At 39.2% G+C, this 23,437-nt stretch overlaps 1 protein-coding gene across 1 annotated transcript in view; it reads right to left on the reverse strand.

Moving 5' to 3' along the window:
• The window catches only part of LOC121523926 (beta-galactosidase-1-like protein 2), a 55,762-nt gene that overhangs the window by 10,593 nt on the left and 21,732 nt on the right, over positions 1-23,437 (reverse strand). Inside the window, exons 10-16 of the mRNA XM_041809002.1 lie at positions 16,176-16,319; positions 13,734-13,814; positions 9,154-9,260; positions 4,873-5,019; positions 4,665-4,736; positions 1,443-1,521; positions 1,226-1,313 (exon numbers count right to left, since the gene is read on the reverse strand). Of these exons, the coding sequence (XP_041664936.1) occupies positions 1,226-1,313; positions 1,443-1,521; positions 4,665-4,736; positions 4,873-5,019; positions 9,154-9,260; positions 13,734-13,814; positions 16,176-16,319 (718 nt within the window). The remainder of the gene's footprint in view (positions 1-1,225; positions 1,314-1,442; positions 1,522-4,664; positions 4,737-4,872; positions 5,020-9,153; positions 9,261-13,733; positions 13,815-16,175; positions 16,320-23,437) is intronic.

The raw sequence follows: 23,437 nt of genomic DNA on the forward strand, positions 1-23,437 counted from the left end.
AGTGAGAAACAAGGAAACGGGCGTATCCATCTGCTTTGCAAGGTTACCAAAACTCTGGAACGCAGAGAAAAGGTTATTGAAAAGTATGAGTACGGTGGGGGATACAAAAATCATTCAGAGGCACTGAACATCCCCTGGAGTTCAGTTAAATCCATCATCAAGAAATGGAAGGAATATGACACATCTGTAAATCTGCCTATCAGGCTGTCCTTACAAACAGACTAGTGAGAGAGGCCACCAAAACACCTATGACCACTCTGGAGCTTCAGCAGCTGAGATGGGAGAGACTCTGCATACAACAACTGTTGGCCAGGTTCTTCACCAGTCAAAGCTTTATGGGAGAGTGGCAAAGAGAAAGACACTGGTGAAGAAAACTCTAATTTAATCTGGACTAGAGTTCACTGAAAGGCATGTGGAAGACTCCATGGTCAGGTGAAAGAAAGTTTTTTGGTCGGATGGGACTAAAGTGGTGCTTTTTGGCCATCAGACAAGGCGCTATGTTTGGCACCATCCCCACTATGAAGCACGGTGGTGGCAGCATCAAGCTGTGGGGATGCTTCTCAGTGGCTGGCCTTGGAAGGCTTGTGAAGCTTGAGGTGCAAATGAATGCAGCAAAATTGGGAAAATCCTGGAGGCCAATATTATTCAGTCTGCAAGAGAACTATGACTTCTGGACCTATCCACACGGACTCAGTGCTGTGATTGCAGCCAAAGGTGGATCTACTTAATACTGTGGTGTGAATCATCACTTGTTCTAATCCACATGTTTGTGTTTGACATGACTTTGTAGAAATCTGAAAGTTGTTTGGAATTATATCCACCATGATCGATTTAGAAAAACAAAAAAATCCATGGGGATAAATACTTTTAATAGGCAGTGTAAATGATCCATACTTTTCCTGTTTTCCTGTATTTTAATCATTCTCTCTCTGTATAATGGGATCATCTTGTGCTGTCACCTTTGTTTGGAAAAGGTATAAAGCCCCACATCCTCACTGACTCCAGCTTTATTATCTACTGAGTGCACTAATTATAATCCAACGTTTAACATGAGCAGCTGATCTGGAAGGCTTTATTTTTATTTGTGAATTTCGACATCATGTTCCTGTTGTAATTGTGCTAAGCAGGGAGATAATCAGCTAGATTGAATCAGGAGCAGGCAGGTGTAATGACAGAGAAACACAAACATGGAGGGGAAACTAGATAATAATTGAAAAACACAAACCTGTTTACAAAGCCTGGCTTCAAACTCAGACTGTGAATAATGAAGTCTCGGAGGATATGCTTGTTCAACTGGATATCTCCAACAAGCCCTGAAAGGTGAGTCGAAGCTGCTGTGAGTGTTTTTGGGATCTTAAGACGCTGGTAATTAGTTGCTTTCAAAGTGTTTAATTTCATTTGGAGAGATTTCTGTTGACTGGAAAAGTACAAAGCCTTTGTACCTTTGTGTTGCTCATCCAGGGTTGTCCCGTAGTTCACTCTTCCACAGTTTTCAACCAGTAAACTCAGCGTTCTGTGAGCCTGCAGAGAAACAACAGCAAGGAAGGCGTCATTGACACTCAATGGTACTTCAAAATGAAAAGAAGTAACACAATAAAAAAGGATAAAAAGACTTTCAGATGTTGTTGCTGATGTGGTGTAGGTTATAGACTCTCTTAGAAGAGGAAGCACAGTATTAGATTTTTGCCAAACAAAGACAACAGAAAAGAATCAGAAAAGGTCAGACCACATTCTATGTTGAAAAACATGTTTAATTATCTATCAGCAACTATCATGTCAAAGCTATTTTTAGCATTCAGTCTCTTCAAGGGGGTTTATTTATATCTGATGATAACAGGTACAGTAGATAACTTTGCATTAATCAAAGATATTATCATACAATAAAATATATTTAAGTTCAAGGTAGATTTATTAAATCTAATGCAAGCTTAAAACATAACCCTAATTGTGTAGGACTATCTTCATACTCTACTGTGAATGTTGAATGTTAAATGCATACATTTTCTGCTTCCCAATCAGGGAATGATAAAACAGAAATAGTTGTCAGAATCTTAATGTTTTTATGACAGATTGACTGGAATTACCAGTACAACAATGACAGCAAAATCTGAGTTTCCCACCTTGAGCCTGATGTCACAGGATCAAGACCACCATGGGAATATGGTCCACTGAAAGCTGATTTGAGTCTGTGCTCTTCTATAGCACTGATGTTATCAGCTCAAAGTTGAGATAAACAGAGATTTGAAGGTCTACTGTCAGCCAGATACTGGGACCACACTGCCAAAAACATTTATCAGCATTCCCTGAAGCTTTCACACACTGTGTTTTTCAAAAGGATAAAGTAATTAATATTTAACATCTCACTAACAGAAGACTGGCTTTAGTCTTCATTGACGGGGTTACAAAGGATTTACATACAGTAGCTAAATCTGATTGATCATATTCTGCCTGAAGTTGTCCTATCTTTGAAAATCATTGTTCTTCAGGCACTTATTGATCCATATTCTCATTTGCAACAAAGGAGATGAGCCAGATGATTAAACTATTTGTCTTCTAGAAATAGAATAAAAGTTTCTTCCATGAAAGGACTTGATCCATTCTTTTTTTCAAACATTAGGTCTACATTATGATTAACTTAAAACCTTACGGCATATTTACAACACAGAAGGCCCATAGCTTAATGGAAAAGGACGCCTAAGTAACTACGCACAAAACTTTGATTTATGCATCTATACTGCTCACAGAAACAACAGACAGTTGGTACAACATTACACTGTTACATATTAAGATTGCAAAATAAATGTTTAAATAAGTAACTGAGATTCTGTAATACTTAAAATCAAACGAAATGAGAAACAAACATATTTTATGGGATTCCAACATCAATATAAAAAATTTCCTACCTAATAAAGGAATTAATTCTTTTTTGGCAATGGCATCACAAAGTAAAATGACAAGCAAAGCTAAATTCTGGTTTATGTAGGAAGAAATACAGCCTACCACTTAAAGAGCATTTAGAAAGTATTCAGACGACCTTCACTTTTATCAATATTGTTATGTTGCAGCCTGATGCTACAGTCAATTAATGTTTTAATGTTTTTTTTCATATATCTACACTGAGTGCCCCATAATGTCAAAGTGAAAACAGAATTAGAAATTAGAATTTTGCAAATTCATCAAAAGAAAGGACTGAAACATCACATAGACATAAGTATTCAGACACTTTACTCAGCACTTAGTTGAAGCACCTTCAGCAGCAATTAAAGGCTCAAGTCTTTCTGAATTTGATGCAACAAGCTTTGCACACCTGTTTCAAGCTCTGTCAGGTTGGATGGGGACTAGTGGTGGACAGCCATTTTCAGTTCTCCCCAGAGATGTTTGATAGGGTTGAAGTCAGGGCTCTGGCAGGGCCACTCTAGAGCATTCCCAAAGTTGTCCCAAAGCCACTCCTGTGTTGCTTTGGCTGCATGTTTAGGTAAATTGTCATGTTGTAAGGTGAACATTCGGCCAAGTCTGAGGTCCAGAGAGCGTTGGAACAGGTTTGATCAGTCCTGGGAATCTTGTTTCTCAAGTCTGATTGGTGGAGAGCTGCAGTAATGGTTGTCCTTCTGGAAGTTTGTCCCATCTCCACACAGGACTTCTGGAGCTCAGTCAGAGTGGCCATCAGGTTCTCGATCGACCTGTCTTACTAAGGCCCTTCTCCCTGATTGCTCAGTTTGGCCAAGCAACCATCTGAGAATTGTGGATGCCACTGTGCTCTTGGGAAACCTGGTGAGGCAGAAATGTTTTTGCAGCCTTCCCTAGATCTGTGCCTTGCAACAATCCTGTCTCTAAGCTCTGCAGGCAGTTTCTTTGACATCATGGTTTGGTTTTTACTCTGATACGCATTGTCAGCTGTGAGGTGTTCTATAGGGAAATGAGCGCCTTTTCAAATCACAATCAATCAATTTAATTTACCACAGGTGGACTCTTATCAAAGTGCAAAAACATCTCAGCAGAGATCAACAGAAATGGGAGGAAACTGAGCTAAATTTCAAGTGTTCAAAGGGTCTGAATACTTATGTCAATGTGATATTTCAGTTGGTTTTTTTTTATGAATTTCCCAAAATTTTAAAACTCTATTTCCACTTCATCATCACTGGGTACTAAGTGTAGATCAATGAGAGAAAGAATGAATTTAAACTACTGTAGCAAGTGAAGAGAGTCTGAATAATTTCTTAATGCACTGTACATTCTGGATTATAAAGGAAGAGATGTAGCCTACCATATGTATTAAAAAAATAACTACACTACAGGAAAACATGACAAGTGTAATGAGTTTTGTCATTAAGTTTAATTACGTGATTCATCTCTTAAAATGCAAAGGAGACTGGTTAAAAGGGCATGAGTTATTTTCAGAAATGCATTAAAAGTGTTAATTAGTTGATATTTATACCAAGATAGCCTATGAGTCATAACTTATTCAGAGAATACAGGCAAATTTATATGAAACTAGACATTTAACACCCCCGCACAGTTTAAATGCAAAGATCCTTGTTTCATAAGCAGATGTTTGTGAGATTGGTGCTGGAATACAGCTTTTTCCAACAAATCCTAAAATATTTGACTATCTGTTGTCACCTCTAATCTTTACACAGAAGGTGACATATTAAAACCCACAATACCTTTCCTTCAGGGAGTGCAAGTTCTTGAGTCTTATAATCCAGAACACCAATAAAATATTTGTCCACAAAAACCTAGGATGGAAAAAATACATAATTTAAATACACACAAATATGTGAACTTTAAACTCCATGGGAAGCTTGATGACAGCTCTTTTAACATTCTCATACAGTAGTTGTTTTATTTCTGCCTTTGTCTGCCTGTCCTTACCAGCGCTCTGTCTCTGACATTGTTGTTTGATCGGAGAGTTCCTGCACGGGTGATGGTGGTTTCATACAGCGTGTAGCCGTAGGACTGACCGTTGTTATTGTTGACTGGGAGGTTCTCCATGTTCACAGGCTTTTCTGATTTAAAAGGCTAAAAAAAAAAATCAAATGAAGAACTTAATGAGTTCATAAAATGTAAAAACAAAGTCTTCTACATGCTGCTGAGCTTCATATACAGATATCCAAGTGCTTTGTGTGCTTAACTTTAGCTACGTTAAAGGGATATTTCAGGATTTTTGAAGCTGGGTCGTATGAGGTACATGACTATGGTAGTGGCATTAGCCTCCAGTGATTTCTGTGAAAGTTGTTGCTGTGATTATTACGAGCTCAAAGAGATCCACCACATAATGGCTATAGATGGGAACGTTTTAGCCATGTAGATTAGTAGAAGGAGAAAAAAATGCCTAAAGCTGCAACGTAAACTAGTGCCTGACACAGAGGTGGTTTTGGGAGAAATGAAGTGCTTTGTACATTTTTGACACAGTGTACAGGCGAGCCAACATATTTTATTGCCCCATTTTTACATAAAACACGTTAAACTACATGGACAAAATGTTTCCGTTTAAAACCACTATGGCCCGGATCTCTCTGAGCTCGTAATAACCACAGGATCAACTTTCACAGAAATCACTGGAGGCTAATGCCACTACTATAGCCAAGTACCTCATACGACCCAACTTCAAAGATCCTGAAATATCCCTTTAAGTACATTAGCTACATAGCTTATGCAGCTACATTTGCTACAACAGAATGTTTTAATTGAAAATTAGCTTTTTTCATGCAAGTGGACTGTTTACTCAGCTTGATTAAATGTTTAGTAATCATGTTTTGCAGATTTTAACCTTTAAAGTTCTGGTATCCTAACACTTACCTTAACCCTTAACCTAACCCTTCACAGCAGTTTAATCTTTCTTTTGAAAGTTTTAGCGTGTATTTACATTCTGACAGAGATGACATCTCACATTTAAGGTCTGGAAGAGGGGCATCTGACATGTCTGTAGCCAGATTGTCTTGACAACCAGAATCTCCACTCTCAAAACTCCAAATCATGTGCTGAAAAACATGATTTTAGTGTAAACAGGCTTGATTTGGCTAGCTGTTAGCAAGCAGCTGCATCCATTGCAGTAGCAATTTCAGTCCAACTCCTTTCTTTGTCTGTTCATTCATGGTTTGTTTTACATTATAAACACTCCTGCAACAAATCATCAAGTGGTTCCCCGATTTCTGACATCTTTCTGACTTTATGCTTCATGTTTACTATCATTGCCATGGCTTTGTTTGTTGTGCTTCCTCCTTTGGTCAGCTTGCTTCCTGATTGGCTATAGCTCCGTTAACAATCTACAGAGTGAGTGCTCGCTGTCCTAAGTTCCCCCCACACTACAGGATTTCTAATCATAAATACTTAAGGTGTTAAATCTCAAGTCAGAACAGCTTCAATAGTCTCCTGAGCAGATCAGAGAGGGAAAGATCACTGTGAACACACCTCACACCAGAGGAAAATCAGTCATGCTCATCTTTAGATCCATTTGATAATCAGGTCTTTGCTGATTTTGGTCATAAGGGGGATATGGCCCAAATATCTCTATGACACTAATATCTCAAAGAACACTTTGAGGGATTTTCTTCAAACTCTGGACAGACTTGATGATAAACTGATTAGATTTTGGAGATCAAAGGTCAGGGTTAGATGGCCTGAAGTTCATCCCTTGCTAGTAAGATTTCTATGAATAACATCTACCCTAACTCTGTGATCCATTGGTCGAACCACCCCTGCCCTTCTTCTAGACCAGTGTTTCCCAACCATTTTTCCTTGAAGCCCCCCTTACATGCACCTAAGAAAAGCGGAGCCCCCCCCGGACCCAAGAGAGAAGAAAAAGTGACACACTGATGCCAAAAATCAACAAAGATTTGAATTGTTTCGCTGATAAAACCCTAAAAAGAGGCCTATGAATGCTTTTATTATCTAAAGACCTTTGCATAAACTACTTACCAATTGTGTTATCATGGTTTTAGTCAATATTTGCACATCTATTTTTGGCAGCCTCAAAGCAGACAAAGCCTCGCACCCCCCTTGAGATCTTTGGCGCCCCCCCTGGGGGTCCTGGACCCCAGGTTGGGAACCAAGGTTCTAGACCATTGTAATTTCATTGTCTGCCAGTTGTATACCTAACAGAGCCATGTAGTTCTAGTTAAAGATGTTTCTGCGTAGTTGAATTATATTTGCTTGTTTATTTTAACACTTCCCTAAATCACAAAGACATTTCAGTGCAGATTGGGTCTTATGATTCCTGCTGCAGAGTCTCTCACTTGAAAGATAGCTTCATCCTAAGTGAAGATTTCTCAGACTCAATGAAGCTTTCTTGTCTCGTGCACAGGGCTTTTCTTTTATTCACCCGCATTCCCTTTATACCCTCGGGAGGTTGCATTATGCACTCTTCATAAGACAATAAACACTCCCCGCTATGACACGATTAACCACCTACATCCAAGCACACTGATACAATATCAAACTCTTACATCCCACTCAGGCTCTCTGAAGACGCTGAAGAGAAAAGTCTCTTTAAACAAGGCCGTGCGGCTGGTCAGGGGCAAAGTAATTGTTGTCTCAGAGGGAAGCACATTATTGCGACAGGGAGTGAATAATTAATGTTGTAAGCAACTGCCAGACGTGCTACATCTGGTGTGAATATAAATGGCCCTAAAGAGCACGGTGTAAATGGCTAAAGTGGTGGACATGAAAGAAAACAGACATGATGACACCCTCCCAGAAGGTTCTTTATACAAATCATTTTCTCAACCTGTTTCATTAGGAGAGATTTTGTGTTGTTAGGCAATTTATTCCGTTTATTGGACATATCCTCATAGACCTGTTGCAGACACGGCTTAGAGTGGACGGTGGAAGTATTGCTATTAATATTTTGGCTACCAAGCATTTTAGTCGTAACCTGACCCACCAGGGTCAAACTCCTATACAAGGTGTTTGGGAAAGGCAGGACTTAAAAAAAAAAAAAATCTCAGATGGTAACTGGACAAACTGTGGGTCAGTCAGAGTGACAAGACAAAATTAAGAAGTAGACATGCACAGCTCCGGTAGTAACCTGCAAACTCCACACAGAAAAACCTGACCAAGATTTGAACCAGGAACCTACTTGCAACATCAGCACTAGCCCCTGTGCTGCTGTGCATCTCCCCTTATGATATTGTGAGTTTAAAAAAGTTTATGTCACAGGGGTTATCTTTATCACTGATTGAATGCAAAACTAAATACTAGTTACATAGTCCAAGTATTCAGGCATGGTAATTGCTACACTGGTGGCAGCCATTGTATTAACCGGCTTCCAGTGAAGCCAAACCCACCTGCAAATAATGCAAACTCATGCCGAAGCAGGTCTGGAGAAAAGCAAAAATATTTATTCCATCATGAAAGACTTTCAATGCTTTTCTTTGCTGTCCACTTGATAAAGAAATGTGGTCCAGTTCTGATAAAACTGCTGCTATATCTGAGCTAACCGCTATACTGGCAGCAGCTATTTCCATCGGCTTTCTGTACATTATGTTGTTATTTCAGAAAACTTTATTCCCCTTAATTGTGGATAAATCACATTAAAATTAGTTTCTTATTTTGTCCTCAGGCTGCTGAAGTGAGCATGATAAAAGCTGCAGAATAACTCTCCTTCTATCATTTTACTTAGATTTTAAAATTTGATTTGTTAGGAATATCACGAACCAAGACATGATGGTGTCTACTTTGCTAATGTATACGTCACACAGACAAGGTCTTTCAGCATTAACTTCTGATTTCACAGGAATTACAGAGAAATTCTTGATATTTCCTTGGACCGTCTATTATATGATCATAGACGTGGACTACTAGTGGGTGCTGAGACTGGGACTTACTCTGGATCCAGGCAGAGAATGATGCAAACACAGGTAATGTATAAAAATGCAGAAGGGCAGATAGACGTATAACTGTGAGCTACAGCCAATATGAAGTCTTAAATATTTATTTTACTTCATATCCTTATCACAATATTGAATAATTAAAGTGCACATTGCAGATTTTTCTCGTGCAGATCTTGCTTCAACCTACCAAGAGGTTTCTAAAGTTTCATTTTTATCTTAGATTTTGTGGCTGTTTTCACGTTGTCTGAGTAAAACTGCTAACAGCAATCCTGGATGACTTATATATATCATTTTTCTGCCTCTCTCTGTGTCTGTAGCTTACCTTTTCAGTGAAATGCAGACAGTCCCACAGAGATAAGTGCTGCTCAATGACAACAGGCTGGTAGGCTCTCTTCTCCGTGGGATAGGGCATGTCAGTCAGAGGCTGGGCTGAAAACAACAAGGTAAAATGCTTGTTTAATGCTGTTTCTATCTGTGTATGAATTTTGCATTTTATTTATCCTTTTATACTCAGAAGATACAAACAATTCAAAACAAACCTCAGGAAATTTTGCTTCATGTATTGTATATATTTTTGCATACACAACCCGTACTTATGAAGTTTGAGAAGAAGCAAAAGAGGGAAGAGGTTTTGACTTTGTAAATGAAAATGCAACACTGCAAAGTCTGACAGAGCTGATTAAAAAAGTGGGGTGACAAAGGCTGCATTTACACAGCAAACTCAATTCGGCTTGTTTTGTTTGTTTTCTAAAAGCCAGTTCCTGCATAATGACTTTTATAACTTCTGAACAAGTGGCTAACAGCCTGAGAAATTAATATTTTTATTTTATGGAAGTGTATTAAGACATTGGATTGCAACAAAACACAAAATTCACGGACGAACTTTCACAGATGTCTGTGAGGAGAAGATACAGTGATCAGAAAACGGGATACTAGTATTTTTAATGTCTACAGGGGTATAAATAACCAGGATGCACTGTCATGTAAGCAAATCCAAACCAGGATATGACTCATAATCAGAATGATTACGCCTATGTAAACACACCCTATGACTCCATTACAATAAGCAAATGTTACGCTTTATTTCTTGCTCTGGGTGTACTACTGTAGATAGTCAACTGGACAAATCCAGATTAATGCATCCCAGATCACCTCTGTAAGCAGTCTGATCTATCGGATATCAGACTGCCTTCAGTACACATTTAGGTGTCTCCACAAGGATTCCACTTGGTACCCAATGCCCAAAACAGATGTTAATCTGTGTCAACGCAAGGTTTTAACAGGGGCTTGGGGGGGTGCAGATGGCTAAGGGGTTTAAGGCGTGCCCCATGTATGCGGCCTGGGTTTGAATCCAGCCTGTGGACCTTCACTGCAACTCTCTCTTCCCGATTCTATCCACTGTCTTCCTCTATCATTACAGGCACTAAAAGACCAAAAATAAATTTTTAAAAATAAATACATAAAAAATGAACAGGGTCTTAGACTTCTGTGTCAACTTCATACACATAAGCAACCCAATTTTATTTTGAAAATATCTAGGCCTAAAAGGAGAAAAATAATCAGTCACAGGTCACTTTGGCCTACAGTGTGAATATATTTCTATTTATTTGGGATTATAAATGCTTTATGTCTCTACTATGAGCCTTTTCACCCACTCTGTGGCCTTATGTTACTCTACAATATGATGACCAGGGGTGCCCTAGCCCTCTCGACTGCTTTTAGAGGTGTTAAAGCATGCAGAGACACCAGCCGTCTCTCTGGAGATGACACAACTGCATTTTCTTAACACCACGCAGTAGCTGCTGGATCAGTCGAGCAAAGCTTTGAGGATAATGGCCACTATCTTCTCCAGCTTTTAGTGGCTTATTTGTAAAACCAAAGACGGGACTAGTGCTCACTGAAAAAACATTTTTTATAGGTTATGATTGTAATGGTTTAACAAAACACTGATTCATTTCACAGGTTATTTATTTAAAGCTGTTTGAAAGTCTGGCAGAGCAGCCTGAAACCATGCAAAATCACCCACACCCCACTGCAGAGCTGAAGGGTGGCTCAAATATTGTACACGATTTGACAACCAAACAATCATAAAATATCTAGCTGATCTAATGAGGAATTAGGTCATGGGTTAGTGGCTGCTAAGTGGAACAGAAAGCCTTCTCAGACTCCCCCTCATATCCAGGCCACTGCTCATTGTTCAGCAGACTACAAGACATAAGGATGAATCACGCACACGGCCTTTCAAACTATCTCTAATCACAACAAACTCTGGGAAAAATCACATCTTTGTTATCTCAAATTGCCAAAAGCTACATTTCTGGTCCAGGCACAAAACAACTGAGACTTCTGCCCCCTGACCACAAACACTTGTTTATCAAATCAGCATGAATTTTAACTCTTTCACAGTCTCTTATGATACGTATGCATGCATTATATTTAGTTCAGCCAACATGTAAACTGATAGCAGCCAAATTTGGAAGTGTAATCATTTAGAGATGAGTGATGACAAAAACACATGCCTGAACATAGGTCTTCTACTGGTGACACTTTCAAGTTCACTTACAGCTACATTTGATTTACAGTGTGCACATGTACGGCAACAAGTTCGTAAAATGTACACATGAACAACAGTGTGTAAGAAAGCCTGGAGGAGCTCAAAGGAAGTCATTACACATACACCATCTCACATTAGGACTGGGTAATATCATTCAAAAATCAGATCTTAATATTTTTCAGCTGAATGTTGATACATGATATATAACTAGATTTTCAAAATATGTAATTGCATATAATTGTCAAAATTATTCAAAAGCAATTAATCTATAGTAGCATGAATACGAGGGTGCAACAATATCTAAGCTATGAAGGAGGCGGCTGGGGTGGAGGAGGTGAAGCTTTGCCAGCAGCAGTGGGACGCATCAGCATTGATTAGAGCAGGGGTTCTCGACCTTTTCAGCCTGCGACCCCCAAAATAAAGGTGCCAGAGTCTGGGGACCCCCACTGTACCTGAAAGTGGTTGAACACAGCCACACAAAATCAAGAATAGTCATCTGCAGACAAGGTGGGGGATAAAGGGCAAAGCTTTCTGCCGCTGAGCCAAACTGGTGGCCCATGGAGGTCAGCAAAAACATATTTTATATCTAATCTGATCAAATAACCACTCTTATCAAATAAACAAATTTTTTTTAAATCATTTGTGTAGTAAATAGCCTTCTAAACAATGTAAATACCTTTTCTTAAAAAAAAATTAAATATCAAATATTAAATATCAAAAAATGGGTTAATAATGGCAAAAAAAGGTGGAAAAAGTGGTGAAATTGGACCTTAAAATAGTAGAAATGGGTTAGAAGTGGTAACAATTACATAAAAGTAGCAAAAAAAAAGTCAACGTCAAAAATGGTTTTAAGTGGAAAAATGGGCATAAATAATGATAAAAAAAAGTTAAAAAGTGGCTGACATTGCTTTAAATTGGCAAAAATGTGAAGAAATTTGGTGAAATGGGATAATTTATATAAACTGGCAAAAAAAAACCTGTTAACTGAGAGAGAGAAAATAGGCAGATATTAGCAGAAATTGGTTAAAATAGCAAAAATGGGCATATCAGATAGTGAAATGTGGGTAAAAGGGGAAAAATTGGGTGTAAAAAGTGGTAAAAAAGGGGTTAATAGTGGCAATAATGGGTCAACAGAGGCAACATTAGGCTTAAGTGGTAAGAATTGGTTTAGAAGTGGCAAAAACAGGCAGAAAAAAGTGCTGGAAAGGGTTTAAAATTGACAAAAAATAGGAGGGAAAATTGATGAAAACAGGTTAAAATTGGTGTAAAGTGGCAACAGTGTAATTTTAAAAAGTATTCTTAGTTTTTTAGGGAATCTGGGGACCCCCTCTCAGTGTCTCGGGACCCCCCCAAGGTAGAGAACCACTAGATTAGAGAGCAGTTCGCCATCTGTAAATGGACCCCTGTGTTGAGAGAAAGAGCTGTGATTGGCTATGGGAGATGAGAGGCAATAACTGCTGTAACTGGCTGTCAGCCAATAGCATATAGGGGTGTGACTTCCATGAACTACTGTTAAGCTTCATTAATATTAGACAGAATGAACCAGGGAGGAACAATTAAAAAAATATTTCCAATTGCAATTATTGTTGCTCATATTGCAAATTTGAAATCAATTGTTTTATTGGATGGGGATTATTGTTTTATGTCACTCATTCTGATTAAGACAAACGTACATAAAACACAAAAAGGACATTTTTTGTTGACCATTTATAAAAAAAATACACTTGAATGTTTGCAAAATGTGCATATAATCTCTGCTGCTGCAAAAAATTAAACTGGTAGTTTGACATATTTCAAGTTAAAGTAATATAGTAACATTAGCAATTTGTAAATTGAAGCATGCCATATTGCGATTTAATCTCATTCGCAATTTATTGCCCAGCCCTAACTGATACTTACGATTATTTCTGACCTCATGTCTTGTTTGAAAAAATATTGAGGCACCAGAAAAGCTTGATATACTGACTGCCCTTTCTGGCATTTATGACCAATAAACCTTGAGCTAGTTTTTAGTCTGTATTTCAGCCACATTACTGATTAATTAATTCATCTTTTACTATCACAAATACAAACTACTGAAGCAATAAAAACATTTAAAAACAAGTGTTTAGTTGTCACAGTGGGCGGTAATTGGAGGTCCTGACTTGACAAAAATCTCACATACATGAACAACCCCACACAAACCCATATCTAATCCACTCTTGTAATCATATGCAGCTATCCTACTTTAGCCAACAGAGAACAGGTTGTACAGGGAGAATTAAGTTAAGTGGTGAGATGAAAGCAAAGGCAGAGAAAGAGAGACAGAAGATGTGGAGCCCATCTCAGCGACAACAAGCAACACTCACTGTGGTAGAGGCTGAATAAATTCCTCAGAAGATGGTACTTGTTGGTGTAATCCCCAGCCTCGGATAATGGAGCATCGTAATCTGAAAGATAATGCGCTATCAGAACAGCAGGCTCGGGAGCCGCAGAGAGGCAGGGATGCCTCTTACCGCGGCAGATGCTTTCACTGGGCTCCCCTATCAAACATCTTGAGACGGCAGTGGGCCGAGACACATTTTGGGTTATCTTGACAGAAAATGGAGCCGTTTGAAGCAAAAAGAAAAATAAAACAAAGCTGAAGGGCACTCTGAGGAGTAAACAGAGGTGTGATGGCTGCTGAAGGTCAGAGTTGGACTCCCTGTCTGCAGGGCAGTTTTCAGAATTATCTCCTTTCTCAAGAAGGAGGTCATTACAGTGTTACATCCCCCAGAGGAGGCATTAAAACCCACTCTACCATCTTTAATTTACGATTCTCATGCATTTGATTGGGTAATGAATTCATTAGTGGGCACTTCATATTCAAATTTTAAAGCAGTCGAAGGTCAGAGGCTTAGGAGTAAGGATTGTGCCATCTCTCGAACTTTCAAACAGCCTTAACATCTAATTATGAGCTTATCTTATCCTCATTTATTTAAAGCACACAGGCTAACACTACGGCTGCTCAATTATGGCAAAAACATAATGACTGTTGTTATGATTGATGGTGAGATCATGATTACTTAACACAGTCTTACAGCAGCTATGTGTGAATTTCAAATGATTTATTCAAGGTGCCATATTGCCTTGAAGGGCAGCCACCAGTGTTTAACAAAGGTCTTGTTGAGGGTTTGGTTTGGTTAGTGGTTCTATAGGACTAAAGTAAGCAAGGGATATGATATGTCCCTTTAAGGTAAAAACATGGCATGACTTTAGATTATACTCATCACTAATTTAACACGTCAGCTTGGTGATATATTAAGTACAGTTTGTGGAATTGTAAGGCTTCAACCTGTGGGTTTATAAATGCAATGGCACCATTTCAAATAAATATTTTACATCAGCTCAAGATCTACACCATCCCATGTGTGCATTGCCAAGAAATCATGGCGTCATGCATATCCTCCACTGCAGTACATGAATGTATTTTTTGGTATACGCCATTTGGACAAAAGTATTTGGCTGGCTGACCAGTACACCAACAGGGACTGTAAAGACACTGTATCTAAGTTTGATAAAGAGTTGATCCACCTTTTGCAGCGATATCAGCCTCCAATCTTCTTTGAAGACTTTTCACATTTTTTGAGTGTTTCTGTGGGAATGTGTGCCCATTCACTCTGTAGAGCATTTATGAGGTCAGGTACTGATCTGGGACGAGAAGGAGTGGTTCGCAATCTCCATTCCAGTTCATCCCAAAGGTGACTGATGGGGTTGAGGTCAGGGATCTGTGCGGGCCAGTCAAGTTCTTCCACACCAAACTCATCAAACCATGTATTTTCTAGTCCTTGTTTTGTGCACTGGGCACAGTCCTGTTGTAATGAAAAAAAGGCCTTTCCCAAACTGTTGCCACAAAGTTGGAAGCATAGTATTGTCTAAAATGGTTTGGTATGCTGAAGCATTAAGTTTCCCCTTCAATAGAAATCAGGGGCCTAGCCCAAACCCTGAAAACAGACCCATGCCATTATTTCTCCTTCACCAAACTTCACAGTTGGCACACGCAGTCAGGCAGGTCACGTTCTCAGAACCCAGACTCATCCGTGTCACTGCCAAACAGAGAAGTATTATTCACCACTCCATCTGACACTTGGCATTGGGCCTGATGAAATGAGGCTTGAGTGCAGCTGCTAGGCCACGAAAACCCATTCCATCAAGTTCCCACCACAGTTTTTGTGCTATCTTTAATGCCAGTGGAAGTTCAGAAATCTTCAGCTATAGAATCAGCAGAGCACTGCTGACTTTAAAGCACCATGGACCTTAGTAGTTGTTGACCCTTCTTCCACGTACCATTACTTTGTGGTTTAGTTGCTGTTGTTCTTAAAAACTTCCACTTTCTAATAATATCACTTACAGTTAACTGTGGAATATCCAGCAGGAATTAATATTTCACAAATCGTCTTATTGCAAAGGTGGCATCCAGGGCAGTACCCCACCTGAAGTCACTGAGCTCTTCAGAACGGCCCATTTTATATCACAAATGTTTACAAATGGAGACTGAATAGCTAGGTGCTTGGTTTTATACACCTGTGGCAACGGGTCTGATTGAAACACTTGAATTCAATAATTAACAGGTCTTGCCAAATACTTTTGTCAATATAGTTTATGCAGCTGCTCGTTTCTTGTCCTTCATTTTTTGTTCTTTTGCATTTACTGTGAGCCTTCCTGAATCTCTTTTGAGTCACTTTTTGTATTTTATAAGCTGAACTACCAAACCTTTTATCAAACAGGCCAGAGTCTTAATCTAAAAAAAATAATAAAAAAATCACACATACCATAGCTCGTCACCATCGGTTTAGGTGCAAGTAATTCATGACCAAACGCCCCACTCATGAAGCCAAAGTTTGTCCCTCCGTGAAACATGTAGAGGTTGATTGACATGTCCAGCTGCAGGATTTTTGTGACCACAGACAACATCTCTGTCAAAAAGAAACAGAAAAATGCCTTTTAATACAAATGCTTCTGTACTATTGACCACTTGCAGCGAAATGATTACTACAATGTCATTCACAATAAATGTTAACAGGAGTACAAGCGTTGACATTTGGCTAAGATGCATTTTAGTCGATAACTGGGCTGAACTATTTTGAAAAATTATCCAGTTGTGATCATTTTTATGTCATTTTCATTTTGAACAACAAGAACTTACACAAACAAGGAAAGTAGGGTTATCTGTAAACTATTATAGTCTGAAAACAAACCAGACCAGTCAGAGTCATTTGAGGAGAACGAAGCAGTAGCTACAGGTGGGGTTTAGCTGCACTGGAAGCCGATTGCAATGGCCGCCAGTGGTTCAGCAATTAGCTCAGATGTAGCTACAGTAACCTAGTTTTATCAGAACTATCCAATCCACAAAGTTTGTGCCGAACCAATCACTGTTTGGACCAATCAGCGTCATTTGAGGTGAACAAGGTGGTAGCTACAGGCGTGGTTTAGTTGTTCTCAGAGCAATGGCTGCCTTCAGTGTGGTGATTACTTCAAATGAAACTGTAGGATAGTGTTAATTTAACCACAGCGTGACCATGTGTTTGCATGAAGTTAAAAAGTAAAAACACTTTTGAAAGCTTTTCATGATTTTAAAGATGTTTTCGCTCTTCTGCCATCTGCTTTGGCATGGGTTTGTGATCATCACCGGTAGGATTCATCGATGTAGCCAATAGCTGCTGCTGTGGTAGCTGTAAGCTTGGATGTAGCCATAGGAAAGTGGCAGTTTAATCGGAACTAGGCCACATTTCTTTATAAAACAGGATCATAGAGCCACACCAAAAGCTTGTCTCGGCAGAAAAGATGTTTTTGCACATCTCCCAATGGGCCTTGGCATCAATTTTATTCACCAAGAAGCTCTGCCATGAACAATCCACAGCGCACATGCGCCCATGTGATTTTATCTTGTCACTCTGATTGGTCTGTCACAAATGTGACAGACAAAACGTTCCTCCAATCACCTTCAGAATACATTTCTTGAAAAGTCCTGCCCTATGAAACACTTTCTATGGGAGCTTTCCCAGCAGAATGTGAATTATTCATGTAATTTATATATGAATAAGTCTTTGGCATGTCAGGTTATCAGTATGAGTTTTATCCACCAACAAGTTCAGCTGTTCATAAATAATTGCAGCACCTGCCTGTTGAGCTCAGCTTACACCTGAAGTTGAGCATGTCTACCACATTTTGATGACTGTGACAGACAGAATGTTCGTCCAATCACATTCTGAGAATATTCTGAAAAAATCTTGCCCTTCCCAAACACTTTGTGTGGGAGGTTTCCCAGATGGATGTGAAAAATATGCAAGCAATGAATATCTGAAACAGACCATCGTGTGTCAGGTTATTTGAGAATTGCAGTTTGCAACGTTGCCAATTAACCTAAATTTCAATTAATTGCACAGCCTTTGTCAATAGTTGCATTTGAAGTGTACTTCAGAGCCATAAACGTGAAAGAAAGCATCATAATAGAACGAGTTTACTTAGCATAAATGTCAGTACTCTGTCAGATAAGGTGAGACAACTCGAGGGCACTCCCAAAGCAACAAACTTGCAAAGACCAGACTGAAAGAGGCATTTCTCTGCATAAGGATGGGATCCTTATGTATACGAAAGCCTTGATGCCTACACATCTATGCTTGCAAATACCGTGGTAATAACAGCATATGAGATATCTGCAAAAATCCAACATCATGCATTCCTTGTTGCTATGGGAAAACACTATTTCAAACTTCTTTAAAAGATCTGGAGATATCTAATAATAGCATTTGAAGACTTCTTAGCTTTCCTTGTACTGAGAAAAAGTGTTTATTTCGAGCAGTAAGTCCAGTAACAAGATGACATTGTGATGTCTTATGCAAAATGTCAAAGCTTTATAATTCTGATAAAACCTCTAAATTCAGAGACTAATAAATTAAAATCTTCACATTCAGAGACGAAAAGAAGAAAACCTGTTCAACCTCAGCTGTAACAAGGCAGAGCCGCAGATTCAATTATCCAAACCCCTTCAGTTCCACTTCAATTGAACATGGGCAGACCTCAGACCCACATCCTATTACAGGTTGCTATAATTCATTACAGGGCAATGCTCACACCCATAAAAATTCACCACCCCCCTCCACAAATTAGCTTCCTACATTTGCAGGGGAGCATGCCAGAGCAAGTAGTTAGGCATTCAAATTGGACTTTAGTGGTGAAATTGACTGCCTTTAATGATTTGAATCAAGGGCGCGAGCCTGAGTGAATAACAATTGAGGAGGCTGAGTGACAGAGTCGCGCTGGTTGCTTTCATGGCGGTGCCACTAGCTGTGACCAACTGCCAAGCGTGTTACAGTCTACGGAGCACTGAACTGTCAAGGACATGAATCCCCTCAGAATATTCCAGCCTTCATTTCAGAGCTGTGACACTTTCTGCATGGTGAGGGTCTCTTTTTTCCCCTTTTCCCTTCCTTCACTGAGAGGGAAATCCATCAGGAAGCCAGTTTTAGTTTCAGAGTATTTTTGCTGAGATGTCAGTGAGGGCTGCTGGGACTGACAGAGAGTAAGAACAAAGATTCAGGTTCTGAAATGTGTGAAATAAAAGCTGTTTCTGAAAGCACTCATGGTGGTCTGAGCCAGGTGTGTCACTTCAATTAATGTGCAAATTAAAAACAGATGCTGTTTCACACTAGGCTTAAATATTCTGCTCAAAGGCGAACTCTTCTGGCCATAGTTTGTGGACCATTTTATTTTGGCTTTTACGTAGGGCTGGGCAAGAGATGAGGTGTTTCAGATGTATGAATGTATTTCCAAATAAGATATAGGGTAGGACAAAATGGTTTATATCCATACTGTTTGTGTTGATGTTGATGAGGCAAACTCCTGCACACTGTCTAAAATGCACAAATATGACAGCAACACTTAGATAGAGGGTGCAGTGTATGTTTCATTGACTAAAACTAAAAATGTTAGCGGACTATCTTTTCTTCTATGAGGAAGGCAAGACTAAGACTAGCTAAAAATAGAAATGACTTAAAATGAGTAAAACTCCGAGACAATTTAATTTAAAGGGGAAAACCATTAGGAATGATCAAGAGCAGAGGAAAGTTTGTCCTTAACAGCTGGAAATTGATCTCTACGCTGCATTTATATACAGCAAATTTCTACACTGCTTTCCACATTATTAAGCAAATGACATTTTTCTCTTATTTTCCTAAATATTAATGCAAATGACAGTCAGAGTATTTTTCATGTCATCAGCCGTTAGAGCATAATTCAGATGTTTTTGAACAAACTTCACAATGATAACCGTTATTTTTTTAAAAATAAAAACCTCAAAATGCACTGTTCCACATTATTAAGCAGGCTACAGGTTTCAAGCAATATGGAAAGAAAAAGGATCTCTGCTGCTGAAAAGTGTCAAATAGTGTAATGCCTTGGATAACGAATGAAAACAGATCTTCAATGAAAAATTAATCCTGATCATCATACAATGAAGACATTTGTGGCTGATTCAGAGCACAGACGGGTTTGTGCAGATAAAGACATAATGAGGAAGGTTTCTGACAGACAAATACATCAGATTAAGAGAGCAGCTGCTAAAATGCCATTACAAAGCAGCAAGCAAGTATTTGAAGCTGCTGGTGCCTCTGGAGTCCCACCAACCTCAAGGTGTAGGATCCTCCAGAGGTTTGCAGTTGTGCATAAATCTACTACTCTGCCACCTGATCCAATGCTCACAAGCAGAAACAGTTGCAGTGGGCCCAGAAATACATGAAGACTCATTTTCAAACAGTCTTGTTGACTGATGAGTGCCGTGCAACCCTGGATGGTCCAGATGGAGGAGTAGTGGATGGTTGGTGGATGGCCACCATGTCCCAACAAGGCTGTAGCTGGGTTTCCATTACAGTTTTTCACAAAATAAAAGCGATATTTCTTAAATTTGACACTCAAAACCTGTTGCGTGTTGGTACGGTTTTGGTTACATCTACAGCGGTTGCCTTGTTAATTTTGAACAAAAGACGAAGGCAACGGATGATAGTTCAGAGGCAAAGTCCGTATGTATGGCAAAAGCCACGCATAAGGGTAGAAGTATGATGTTAAGAAAAGTCTAGTCTCTTCTTCTGTCTATGCGTACCGCGCCATGCTGTCTCGGAGTGACTGATCACGTGACACTGTACGTCATGTCTCGTGACTTGTAAATGCGGAAAAAGTGTTTCCATAGCACTTTTGCGATGTATTTTTGCATCGAAACGCCTTAAAAACCTCCTCATGAAACCGTAAAAACTCTATAGCGATATTTTAGGGTTTTTTCGAAATTCAGGTGTTTCCATTACCAGTTTTTTATTGCGCTATTGAGATTTTGCGCATTTCCAAGTATAATGGAAACCCAGCTTGTGACGTCAGCAAGGAGGTGGCGGAGTCATGTTTTGGGCCAGATTCATGAGGAGAGAGCTGGTAGGCCCTTTTAGGGTCCCTGAAGGTGTGAAAATGGCCTCGGCAAAGTATATAGAGTTTCTGACTGACCGCTTTCTTCCATGGCAAAAAGACGAGCAGTTCCTTCTGTAGCAAAATTTTCTTCAAGCATGACAATGCACCATCTCATGCTGCAAAGAATCCCTCTGAGCCATTGGCTGCTATGGGCATAAAAGGAGAGAAACTCATGGTGTGGCCCCCATCCTCCCCTGACCTCAACCCTACTGAGAACCTTTGGAGCATCATCAAGCTAAAGATCTATGAGGGTGGGAGGCAGTTCACATCAAAACAGCAGCTCTGGGAGGATATTCTGACATCCTGCAAAGAAATTCAAGCAGAAACTCTTCTGGATACAAGAACTGTGAAGGTGATATCAAAGAAGGGCTCCTATGTTAACATGGAACTTGGCCTGTTAAGATGTTTTTAATTGAAATAGCTTTTGATTTCAGTATATATGACCTCCTAATGCTGCAAATTCAACAAATCATTTTCAGTTCTTTACCACCAATAAAATGTTTTAAAACTCTGTCGTGCTTAATAAAGTGGAACAGTGCATTTTTTTTTTTTTTAAATAATGGTTATCATTATGAAGTTTGTTCAAAAACATTTGAATTATGCTGTAACGGCTGATGACTTGAAAAATACTCTGTAATTTGCATTAATATTTAGGAAAATAAGAGAAAAATGTCATTTGCTTAATAATCTGGAAAGCCGTGTACACACTTTTGAGTACGATCCCTACACTTTCCAAAAAAGCTTAACCACTGAACAGATTTACCTGGCGTGGATTCGATCAATCTCATAATCACACAGTCCTGCAGACTTCCTAGTCAGATGAGTGGAGACAAGAGTACAGAGGAGTCTTGTACTAAGCTAAGATGTTAGCAAAGCCCCTTTAACAAAAATCCTCGTTTTGTCACAAACATGCTTTTAATAAACGTGGAACTGAGTAAGATTGATGTACTACAACCAAATAAACCTTGTGAAGCCAGCGACGAAACAATGATGAGCCTGTTTTACAAAATAGCTCTTCGATGTGTAGTAGCTAGCTTGAGTGCCAGTTTCCTTTCCTCCATCTTTGTCGTTACTTAATCCACTATTCAAAAAAGTCAAACTGTTACCAAAAGAAGAGTCATTTAGGAGCCAAACAACCAGCTCTGTCTCATCTGTTGAAGAGATGAATCTCCTGTCACAACGAGAGAGGAGGTTGGTTAGATGGACATCAGCTTAGGAAATACAGGTAAGGTCCAGAACATACTGGAGTGTTGTGTCACCGCTCATCCAGGCTTTTCCAACTTCTTTTTTTTTTATTATTATTGTTTGCCTAAAAATTTCACTACTTTTGGGTCACAAAACAAGCCTAAGAATGAAAAATGTGTATTTTTCACACTGTGAATGCTTGGCAAAGTTGTAAACAGCTCAAAACATGGCCTGTTTGGAAGTATTTCTCTATGCAAAAATCACTTCTTGCCCCCCAAGGGGAGCTCTCTGCTGCTGCAGTACATCATCTGCTAAGAACCTACATTTAAAGTCTAGAAGACAAATAGTTTAATTAACCTCTTATGTTGCATATCCAAATAAGGATCAATAAGCGCTACATAAAATATGTTCAAAGATAAATTAATGAAAGATGAAGTCTGACTGATCAAATTCAGCTGTAAATCCTTAGTTGGGGATGCCTCTACTGGTTTAATGACATTTGTTTTCACCACTGTGCAACTTAGAAATAAATGGTGCAATACAGCGTAATGAAATATAGAGAAGGTCCAACAAAGGCTCAGAAGAAGTAGACAGAGAGAGTTATTGTAAATATTAGGGGTGTAAAGGTACGTGTATTCGTGCCACACCGATTCGGTACGGGCCTCTCGGTACGGTACAGATGTGTATCGAACGAATACATGTGTAACAAAGCTCACAGACGGAAAACCAGAGCTGTCACGCTGTCCTGGCAACCACACAACCACAGCAAACAACAGCAACAGCCTGAATATTCCCAGATAAAAGTGTCCTGTTTAACACTTTGTTTCCCAGTAAAATACAACAGTGGACAAAGACAACAACAGTAGCACTGGCATTATTTAGCAGCTGTGTCGCTGACAGCACATCGTCCAGCCGATCAATCAAAGCATTTGAAAAAGCTCCACCCAAACAAGAACGTCACTGCAACAAGGAGGAACAACAAAAAGTCTCACCAGCCAGTTTAGAATTTCCTATTCTTTAAAATAGTTTTTATTATAACACTGGTGCTCTGGCTCTGTGAATCAAATTAATTTTACCTTCAACTATCAGCCTCGGAGGAGGGGGAGAGGGGACTCCATCATGTGTGCAGCTGCGTCATAAGTAAAGTTATCCTCAGATTTCACACGGCTCTAACATCTTTATCCACCAAGATGGGCTGTGAAAAGTTCTCCCAAACATTGTAGTAGGTCCCAGTGGTTAAAAAAGTAATCCAGTGCTGAAGTCTGTGTTTAAATTGGCAGGAAAGATGCTAATTGCAGGTTGCAGCATTATTAATAATTCAAATGTAATTTATTCAGCCTATTTATTTTAATACAATTTAATTTAAAAAAAAAAAATATATATTATATATATATATATA

Source organism: Cheilinus undulatus, linkage group 2 (genome assembly GCF_018320785.1).
Source record: "Cheilinus undulatus linkage group 2, ASM1832078v1, whole genome shotgun sequence".
Classification (NCBI taxonomy): Eukaryota; Metazoa; Chordata; class Actinopteri; order Labriformes; family Labridae; genus Cheilinus; species Cheilinus undulatus.